This window comes from Nicotiana tomentosiformis, chromosome 7 (assembly GCF_000390325.3).
Source record: "Nicotiana tomentosiformis chromosome 7, ASM39032v3, whole genome shotgun sequence".
NCBI lineage: Eukaryota > Viridiplantae > Streptophyta > Magnoliopsida > Solanales > Solanaceae > Nicotiana > Nicotiana tomentosiformis.
This window is the reverse complement of record NC_090818.1, coordinates 93,001,185-93,011,359: the sequence shown is the minus strand read 5'-3', so window position 1 is coordinate 93,011,359 and position 10,175 is coordinate 93,001,185. Positions and strand designations below refer to the sequence as shown.

At 34.7% G+C, this 10,175-nt stretch overlaps 3 protein-coding genes across 4 annotated transcripts; 1 reads left to right on the top strand and 2 right to left on the bottom strand.

The window, feature by feature from the left end:
- Positions 1–1,972: 1,972 nt before the first annotated feature.
- On the top strand, positions 1,973–6,035 carry LOC104099746 (BTB/POZ domain-containing protein At3g08570). The gene is made up of 4 exons (XM_070181733.1): positions 1,973–2,361; positions 3,147–3,216; positions 4,064–5,215; positions 5,457–6,035. Exons 1-4 carry the CDS (start codon positions 2,117–2,119, stop codon positions 5,979–5,981), a joined length of 1,992 nt encoding a protein of 663 aa, XP_070037834.1. The 5' UTR covers positions 1,973–2,116; the 3' UTR covers positions 5,982–6,035.
- A 107-nt stretch (positions 6,036–6,142) lies between these two features.
- LOC104099733 (V-type proton ATPase subunit E2-like) lies at positions 6,143–8,165 on the bottom strand. 2 transcript variants are annotated; one of them, XM_009606830.4, is made up of 6 exons: positions 7,882–8,165; positions 7,248–7,348; positions 6,993–7,152; positions 6,710–6,903; positions 6,513–6,612; positions 6,143–6,360 (listed from the first exon to the last, which is right to left on the bottom strand). In XM_009606830.4, exons 1-6 carry the CDS (start codon positions 7,981–7,983, stop codon positions 6,337–6,339), a joined length of 681 nt encoding a protein of 226 aa, XP_009605125.1. In that variant the 5' UTR covers positions 7,984–8,165; the 3' UTR covers positions 6,143–6,336. The 2 variants fall into 2 exon arrangements, with proteins under 2 accessions (XP_009605125.1, XP_009605119.1); XM_009606824.3 differs by having other exon boundaries at positions 6,143–6,344; positions 7,882–8,162.
- Positions 8,166–8,721: 556 nt separating this feature from the next.
- LOC104099766 (acid phosphatase 1) lies at positions 8,722–9,972 on the bottom strand. The gene is given in 5 exon segments (XM_018771898.3): positions 8,722–9,085; positions 9,184–9,317; positions 9,320–9,401; positions 9,681–9,798; positions 9,918–9,972. Coding segments are annotated over 5 exon segments (663 nt in total). The 3' UTR covers positions 8,722–8,811.
- Positions 9,973–10,175: the final 203 nt, after the last annotated feature.

Sequence of the window (10,175 nt, the reverse complement as noted above, 5' to 3'; positions counted from 1 at the left end):
GTGCATTTATCTCATCCTCACCAAATAAGAAACACCCTCTTGTAATGCCACTCTTCCTCACCAAGCATATGTATAACAATACCAAGTAAGGTAGAAAGAATGTAGCTAACATCAACATACAAGGTAGAAAGCATTTAGATATCAGTAACAACAAAGTAGAATGCATAGATAAAGTAATAATAAGCAACAAGGTATGAGGCATAGATTTAACAATGACATGATGTGGAAGATGTAACGACCCCAACATTCGATTTTAAATTTAGCACTCTGTTAGGAGGTTTGAGATTTTGAGTAGCTTCACTTGATGCATTATGACTTGCGTGTATGGTTGAGTGTGATTTTCGAGAAGTTCGAAGTTGATTTGGAAGAATAATTCTCAATTTAGAAGCGTTAAGTTGGAATAGTTGACCAATGTTTGAATTTTGAGTAAACGATCTCGGAATCGGGATTTGATGGTTTCAATAGGTTCGTATGGCGATTTTGCACTTTAGCGTGTGTTCAGATTTGGATTCGGAGATTCCTAGAAGATTTTAGCACTATTTATCAAAAATTGGTAAGTTGAAGAATTGGAGAGTTTATAAATTTCACTGGGAATTGACTTTGGCGTTATCTAGCTTTGATCGACGTTTCAGGACTTATATTCGAGAAGATTATTAATAAGAGCTTTCTTTCCTTTCTTTTTACAGTCATTTTTTTTTATTAAAGTTTATCATTATTTCAATTGCTAATTCATTTTTCACTGAAATTGAATTGAATCGATTGCTTGTGATCTTACTTTATAAATTTAACTGATTTAGCCTATTAGGCAAATTTTATGTTAAACAACAGCAGTATCGTATAGTTTGATTTAATGTGTTCAAACAAGTCAAATTACCATTTAATATGATTAATATTCCTTTCTAGTGTTCGCGAAGGATTCTAATATTAGTTATGCGTAAAAGAAAAATACCTAAAGCCTGTTTGGAAGGACGAAGAAAATGAAATTGCAAATTCTCTAAGTATAACTGTATACTGGTGCTAAATTATTTACGATTGCTTTATAGCTTTTCGAGCCGCAGATCAATATCCAAAATCTCCTTCAAACGCTCCAAAAATCCTCTTATTTGCCTTCTTTTACTTTTCGGCTTTCTTTTTACTCCACTAAATACAGTTCTCTCTGTCCTTTTTCTTCTTGTTTTCTTTTCCGTTTGCATAACTTTTTCGAAAATGATAATGTAAGTTGAACGTATACATCCTCTTTGACAAAGTTATATTATTTTTTTAATAGTTGTGGTGCCTCTATTAATTCTAAAGGGTATATGTACATGTTATTTTCACGCAAAGATACTAAATAACTCAATCCATTAAGACTTGAATAGATAAAAAGAAATCAAAAATCATGTTATTGATGTGAATACTTATTGGCGAACTCTCTCTATTTTAACTTGGTGAATACTTATGTGAATAGTAAATGATGTATTCTCATAAATTCTTTGTGTACTGGCATATACCTTTGACCGATACAAGAAAAGGAACAATAATCTTGATACATGGAAGCTGGACACAAATATCGATTGTTAAAACATAAATCAAAAGCAAAAAGACCACCTACAACTAAAGTAACGCTTTTCTTTAAACAAAGAGATAAATAAGAATTGGAGCAATGCCAACTCAGAATATAGTAAGGTATGCGCGTGTTTGAAAGTTAGCCATAAAGTAACGCCTAGTACTGCAATTTCTGTAAGTTGGAAATTTCGAATCCATGTCTTTTTATTATTATCAGAAAAGCGAGGACAGCGAATTCCTCTAAGTATGTATCAGATCAAGCCTTTCCTTGATTTTAATATTAGAATTAAGCAAAGCATGCACACACCTTCCAAATATTTTACTACTCAATCAATTAACTACGTTTTAATCCTAAAATAGTTGGATGATTATATGAATTATCTATATCTGCTTCACTCTAGCTACTAATGTGTAAAGAATTCATCAAAATTTGATACTAGTCTACTAGTATTAGACTAAGTAGATTAGAGTTTCGATAATATAATGATGATATAAACATTGGTAAGGTAGAGACAAAGGAATAAAAAGCAAAAGGGGAAAAGGTATTTTGTGTTGCAGTAAAACACTTCACATGGCCATGCACCCTTCTGCCAAATGTGCCCATTTCTGTATTAATTCTTTAGCTTTTTCTCTTTGTATTATTTATCACTCACATTTCCCCTTTTTGGTCTTCTTTCAACGCTTATTGTTGCTTGTCTTGGGATTTGACTGCAAGAGTGCTGCAGATGGTGCTGCTGCTCTAAAGTCTAAAGTGAAGCTCAAGTTTCTTACAACTCATACAAGAATGGTGTCTCCTTACAACTCATTTACCACTCGGTAATCTCCATCTTCATGTCTCTATGTGGTACACATGACTGTTGATCATCCCTTTAGAATTTCAAGAATTATTCGGCTACAGTAATAAATAGTTTAACAGAGTAATTTGTTTGGATAAATAGTTAAAAAGACCTATTTACTGCAAATTATGAGTTGGCCATGGTTTTTGATCATCATATTCTGAATGTCCATTTTCAATGAATTTAGTCTTTGAGCTTGATTTGAGCTACCCCACCTCCTCCAGTAGCCCATCTTGGCTGCCCTGCTTGATGATTCATGCTATGATTATATTGTTTCCTCACTCCAATTATTATATTTTCAGTATTCATTGCACCTTACGAAAATCTCTCTTTTGTTTTTTTTCCACGGAATATTACTTATAGGGATTACTTAACATTATCCTTTCCAAATTCCCTCCTGTGAATAGTTACAGGAAGGCCTTGCTTATGGAAGTAACTCTTTCTTCTGACATTTATATGCTTTCTTTGAGTATGTCATTGTCTCTTTAGTATGCTATTTCACATAATTTGAAAGTGCTACTACAGTGAACTTGAATATTTGTGTCCTATCTTATCATCTTCTTCATTTTCACCGATAAACTTGATCTGTCATTAGGAGGAAATGCATCACTTTACCCAAGACTTCCTAATTCATCTGTTATTTCATGAATAATTAATAAAATACCACAAATTTATGACATGGTAAATTTATTATGGCAAATCAATACTTTGTCATGTCAAAATCATTGCGTAATAAATAAACTTATTCGTGATGATATTGATCAGCACTATATTCTCTGAAGTTGCTGGGGATATTACAATTGCTGCAAATGGAGAGTCTTTCCTACTGCATAAGGTACTTTCCTGTCTTCACTTTCTCCAGTCTTTCTTTCAGAAACTTTGTGCCTTTGGATAATTTATGAAGGTTTGAACTTCAAATAAGGTTAGCAATATATATAAATCATCAGGATATAATATGTGTTCAAGATCATGCATAGTAGGAGAGGGTGGGGCTTTGTTTAAAGACACTTGTTTGTTTCCTCTTGGTTGCTAACTAGATAGATTGAGATTGTGATGGTGGTAAAATTTGAAATTCAGAGGATTATCAGAGTTGGTTGACAATGTTCCTGTAGTTTGATGGATTATTAAGATTGGAAAACCAAAGTTTCCATTAATGGTGTATTTGACTATCAAAAAAAGCTACAATACAATTGTTGTAGTGATGGTATACGTAATGTAAGCTAACTTTAAGATCACAATTTTGGAACAAATTGAAGTTTGAAAAGAACTCCAGCTGGCATGTAATGCAGCTAAAAATAATTCTGTATCTAGAAGCAAGCCCCTTGTAACTTGTTGTTGTCTTTAGACCAACTTTATCATGCCTCGTCAAGGGCACTACTAGATGAGATGACGCATCTTATACATTGAAACTTTTAATTCAAGCACCCAGTGGTAATGACAGTGAAGTCTGTCATATTAAGGACACTTTAGCAAATGATTGAAATGGTCATTCTTTTAGGAGTAGCATTGCGACAAATGCTTTCCAGAAATCAATTTTATGATTATAACATGTGAATCTTAGCCTTGTCTGGGCGTTTCATCATGAACTATTTAATAATTAACTTATCTCTTCCTTATTCGACATTATTAGTTAATTGCATACATCATTCTTGAAGTTGATAATTATGTGATGTTTACAATAGTTTCCCCTGGTATCTTTGAGTGGAAAGATCCAGAAGATGGTGGCGGATGCCAACGATCCAAATCTCCCAGAATTGGATTTGACTCACGTACCAGGAGGACCTGAAACATTTGAACTGGCTGCAAAGTTTTGTTATGGCATGAACTTTGAGATCACAACCACAAACGTAGCACGTTTGCGCTGTGTGGCAGAATACTTGGAAATGACAGAAGATTATCGTGAAGAGAATCTCATTGCAAGAACAGAAACTTTCCTTGATGAAGTTGTCTCTCCAAGTCTTGAAAAATCCGTGCAAGTACTTTCTTCCTGTGAAGCCCTGCTTCCTACTGCAGAGGAGGTTGGTATTCCAGATAGATGCATTGATGCCATTGCCAGGAATGCTTGTCAGGAGCAACTTGTATCCGGTCTATCTCGTTTAGATTGTGATACTGGATCTTTGGAACTTAAGGACAGGTGTCTTGAATGGTGGGTCGAAGATCTATCTGCTCTGAGTATTGATTTTTATCGCAGAGTTATCATGGCAATGGGACATGTTGGGGTACACATCGACAGCATTATTGCGTCCTTGATGCATTACGCCCAGGTCTCTCTAAAGGGTATTGGGAAACCGCAAATTTGGAATCCAGCCAGATCGTATCCTTGTAAGGGAGAAAAGGGGCAGAGAACAATAATAGAAACTCTTGTTAGTCTATTGCCTCCAGAAAAGAGTTCATCTGTTCCGCTGAATTTTCTTTTTGGGGTGTTGAGGATAGGTATCATGGTGGATGCCACGCTAGCCTGCAGGCTTGAAATTGAGAGGAGGATTGCCTTCAGGCTGGAAATGGTCTTACTTGATGATTTGCTTATACCATCTGTCCAGACTACAGGTGATTCTTTGTTTGATGTTGACACTGTCAAGCGGATATTGATACATTTCCTCCAAAGGATTGACCAGGAAGAAAATGAAGATTGTGGATATGAATCACAAGGTATTGATTCTCCAAGCCATGGCGCTCTATTGAAAGTTGGACGGCTGATAGACACATATCTTGCTGAAATAGCTCCTGATCCATATTTGAGTCTTGACAAATTCACTGCTATGATATCAGTGTTGCCTGAGTATGCTCGTGTAATTGATGACGGACTTTACAGAGCTATTGATGTTTATTTGAAGGTGAATTTTCAAGTTTTTAGTTATAGACCTGTATATTATTCTAGCAATCCCTGCTAATGATAACATGTTCTTTATATTGGTGGTCTGAATATTCTTCTTTGCGCATATAAAGTGCACAAAAAGAATATGTTGTGTTTTAACCCTGCAAGCTGTTTAATGCTTTAAGTAAAATCACATCTCAACCCCTTATAAACATAGTTTTAGTTGATTCTGCCATTTATCTCTTTGTGAACTTCACTAGGCCCATCCAACGCTAAGTGAGCATGAAGCGAAGAAGCTGTGCAAGTTCATAGATTGCCAGAAGCTCTCTCAAGAAGCATGCAATCATGCAGCACGGAATGACAGACTCCCAGTTCAAATGACTGTCCGAGTTCTCTACTTTGAGCAGCTCCGCCTTAAGAATGCTCTATCCGGAAGTTGTGGAGATACTTTTGTATCACAAAAGATCAGTAGTGGTCTTACAAGTGCAGCTATGTCGCCTAGAGATACTTATGCTTCTTTAAGGAGAGAGAACCGAGAACTAAAGCTGGAGATATCAAGAATGAGGGTAAGGCTCAGTGACCTGGAGAAGGAACAAGTGTTCATGAAACAAGGTATGATGGATAAAACAGGACATGGAAAAACATTCTTAACTTCCCTTTCAAGAGGTATAGGAAGAATTGGTATATTTAGCAGTCCTTCTGGAGAAAAACATCACAAGTCGGGTCGCAAATCCAGGACATCAGAAGGTAAAACTGGTAGGAGTAGGAAGTATTCTCTTTCCTAGAAAAGCTTGTATGCCACAATGTAAATTAATGCATGACTCAAGAGTTTTGCAAAAGTGGCTAATTATTGGTGAGTGCTCGTTTAATTTCTTGCTGTCCTAGCCAATCTCTTAGATATCATGCTTCACATTGTTGAACTTGTTTCTAAACACAAGAAGAATAATGATTTTGAAAGTAAAATATCTTTATTCAATGACAATCTTCTTGAAAACAATATACTGATTACTGAACTAGCACATAGGAATGTGACAACTGTTTAATAAAGTTGGGAATGTGAATGAATTAAGTTCATCCACTGGAGACTGGAGTAGTGTATGCTAGTATGTTGTACGAGCATCCATCTTAGAGAAAAGTTGTTTACGTATCTGCATAAAGAGCAAACTATAGACTTGAATGAGTATGAAGCTGAAGGTATTCAGCTGTTTGTGATTTGGTAGATTGAAAGAAGTCTGAAGAAGAAAGTGGTTAGAGGAATGGGGTATATGGAAGAAAGTAAAAAACTAAAACAATGGGTTGGAAGATTAACAAATTACCTCGGGGAGTTTCTGCCTGAAAACAACATCCAGTCGCGCATCCAGAGTGTTGTCGCATACAATCTTCCCATCTTCAGAAGCCAGAACTACTCCTCCAGAGCTTTCATTAGCAAAATAAAAGATAACTTAAAGGTTTTACCCAATACATATCAAAACAAGGTTTTCTTAAACTGATCCCAAGGCATAAGAGGAAGTACCAAGAGGGGCGATGAGGATCTGAATCAGTTGGAGGTGGAGGTAGATGCACATTGTCAATGGTGACATTAGGGGTACGCACTTTGGCTTTCTCCGTATACTCTCTTTTTGCATCCTCTACAACTGATTTAACTACTGAAACATCCATCTCCCTGCACCTCAACAACACTGATGGCTCCTTCAGTCGCACCAGACTCTGCAAACGAATATCATATTAAGGTTACGTTGGTTGCAGATACCATATATATATATATATGAAAGAAAACGCAACTAATTATATATTACCTGAACAATCAATCCCTTGAGAAGCTTTTTGTAATTATTCTTGTCACCAGAATTAATCTTTACAAGTGCTTTACTTGCAGATTCCTTCATTCCACTCACCACATCATCTTGTGCTTGGAGAACTTTGATACGTGATGCATTTAGTTGCATTGAATACTCACTATATATACCAATTACAATAAAATTAAGAGTTTCATTTTTTATACGTACTAAATTATGTTACTTGAACAATAACTATATTATATATGAACTCACATTTTCTTACGGACTTCCACCTGCTTGGTTTTCCGTTCATACTCTTGTCTCACCTTTTTCTTCTCAGCTTCAACTAATTGTAATTTCTCTATTTGGAATTCCTACCATGCACACGCAAAAGGATAGCCATATGTTAAACAACAAACTAATTAAACAATTTTAAAACTCACTCAGGATCTCATTTTGTGTGAAAACCTCTTCACATAATCTCAATTACCAATATAATATTATTATTTCGAATCAGATTTATACTTCAGATGATTTGGTATTACCTAATCTAATTAAACGTGAAAGATGACTAATTGCATATCACTACCAATTTACCTTACAAGTGTAACAGGAGTAGTATTTTACACCAGTGAGAAGACTTGAAGTAAAAGGAATAAAAATGATTATATCAATCAATCAACTGCCAAAATCCTCTTTTATCAATAAATAAATGCTCTATTCAGGTCCATTTCCTAAAGAATTAGTCTTTTTGAAACTAAAGGTTCTCTAAATTTCACATATATTTTTACACAAACATACAATAAGTCTCTAAACTTCATATATTTCTTACATGAACGTACAAGTCTCTACAATAATATTAATATAAGGAAAAATTAGAATGAGAGGAAAATTATGAAAAGTAAACCTCCTCAGCGGAGACAGATATCTCATTGGCCTTCTCTTCGGCTTCCTGCCGTATGAATCTGACCATTTGCTGTATTTGCTTTGATACATCAGTGTCATTCATTTTCAAATTTCTTTCCTTTTCCTCTTAGATTTCGTAATACAAATGAAAAAATGCAATATTTGGAATGAGGTTCAGTGCAAATGCGAATGGTGATTTACATATAGATGAATAATTTATACGTATGGGGAATCCAAACTTTGGCTTGATACTGTTGTTGTAATGCAGGTGGCCTTTAGAGGCGGATCTAAAATCTAATTAAAGGTAGTAAATGAACTTATATTAAAATTTGAGTTCGAAGAAATAAATACACGTGCATGCACTGCTTATGTGTTAGATCCATCTCTTATGGAGATAATGGAGCAGTTCTAAACGTTAGTTTGAAAGAGTCCATTGTCATGCATTTCCCCTAAAAGAATTACTTAGTATATATGACTTGATTATCAAAGCTTGAATGTGCTTCAATAGGACAATATATTATTTGTACTTGGATGTTTTAACCTTTACATGGGAGATGACAAGTTGGAAATATTTCGCTAAAAGGTATACCTTATAATTCCAATAGAACCATCAATAACTTGTTGTCTGTTAATCCATATATATATATATATATATATATACACATAAAATCAAAATCTCAATAAAATATCTATCAGGTTTTAAAAAAGGAGAAGAAGCTATTAATAATAAATACATCCATGTTTGTAGATGAATGAATGTCTTACACCTAAAGAGAAAGAAGTTAGGATGCTTAAAATAAAAATACTATCTTGGACACGAATCCAGTAATAACAATAATGATAAATTTCAACCAAATATAATTATCTTACCATTGTTGTTACAAGTATGATTCCAAATGTAAACGAAAGTGTTACTAATACTTGTGACTGGTTACAATAGCCTCGCTATAGCATAAATGAAATGTCCATTATTATTATTTATGTCAAGAGACCATGCTTTCACACAATAATTACATTTCAATTTTTCTAAAGGGATAAAGTACATGGGATTGGGAAGTTTAAATGTTCGATTGCCTATATACTCTCCTTGAAGATCACTCCATTGATCTCCTACGTTGCCCCATATCCTGTACCCCTCTCCTACCAACTTTTTCCTTATCTCTGACTTATAAACAATTGAACTCATTCCCTTGTACTGATCTTCCCTGCAATTTCATGAGAAAAGGAAAATCATAAGAACGTTTCTCTTACATAGTCAACCTAAATCATTGAAATTCAACTGAACAACAATAGTAGACGATACCTTAAAGTTAGACGTTCATAGCCAAGAAATCCCTGGTTGTGGAGATTGTAAAGGGTGGCTTGTCCAAGTGTGGATTCACTTCTACCAGTGACAAGGAATACTCTAAATCCACTTTCAATCAATTTGTTGTACTGTACAATCTTAGTACAGCAGGTATTGCTGGGCAAACTCCTTTTGATGCCCATTCGTGAAATCCCTTTGGATCGTATGGATCAACCCTACATTACATTGATGCTACAAATTAAAATCCATGAAAATCAAAGAACAGATAACAGTAATAGCTACGCCACATTCGGAAATTTAAGTTGGGTACGGATTCTCAGTGATCATCATATAAGTTAGTTCTACATACCTTACATGACTAAAAGATATTTTAAAGTAAAGCGTGCTAACATGACTAGAACATGTTCCCAAATGGTATCACGCACCAAAATCAAAGACCCAAAGAACAAGATCTTAAATCCGTCTAGAACAAAAAGGATCGGAAATTCACTTACCCGAATTGCTTCCCTTGGTAATAAAAAAGATTGGAGAGACAAGTGTCATCAACATCTAAGATCCAAGGGTCAAGGTCATCGTTAGAAAGAACAACATCGTCATTCACATAAACTCTTTCTTAAAAACGAAAATTACCAATAATTTTCACGGCAGAAACGTCCTTCTATACTTTTAAACAACAACATACTGGTACGCAGCCCTTACGCTTACTTTGCGAAGATAGAGTCATTCTATACTTCTAAGAGCAACTCCAACCTTGTCCCCAAAAATTTCACTCCAACCCTCCCCCATTTTTGTCCCCAAAATGGAGAGTGAATAGTGTCTCCCCAAATTTGGGACACACTATTCATCTCCCCATTTACTATTCTCCATTAAAATATTATTATTTTTATTATTTAATCTTTTAATTTATCTTTTTATATATACTTAATTATGTTTATATAATATATTTACCTAATTAAATTTTTATCTTAACTTTGACGTATAATTTTGAA

Excerpts from the sequence above, each read along its gene's own strand:
- LOC104099746 (XM_070181733.1), top strand. The coding sequence starts at position 2,117 with ATGGCCATGCACCCTTCTGCCAAATGTGCCCATTTCTGTATTAATTCT. Across the intron at positions 3,217-4,063 it reads AGTCTTTCCTACTGCATAAG|TTTCCCCTGGTATCTTTGAG; the intron begins GTACTTTCCTGT and ends TGTTTACAATAG. Across the intron at positions 5,216-5,456 it reads CTATTGATGTTTATTTGAAG|GCCCATCCAACGCTAAGTGA; the intron begins GTGAATTTTCAA and ends GAACTTCACTAG.
- LOC104099733 (XM_009606824.3), bottom strand. The coding sequence starts at position 7,983 with ATGAATGACACTGATGTATCAAAGCAAATACAGCAAATGGTCAGATTC. Across the intron at positions 6,613-6,709 it reads GATCCTCATCGCCCCTCTTG|CTCTGGAGGAGTAGTTCTGG; the intron begins GTACTTCCTCTT and ends TGCTAATGAAAG. Across the intron at positions 6,345-6,512 it reads TCAGGCAGAAACTCCCCGAG|ATACGTAAACAACTTTTCTC; the intron begins GTAATTTGTTAA and ends CTCTTTATGCAG.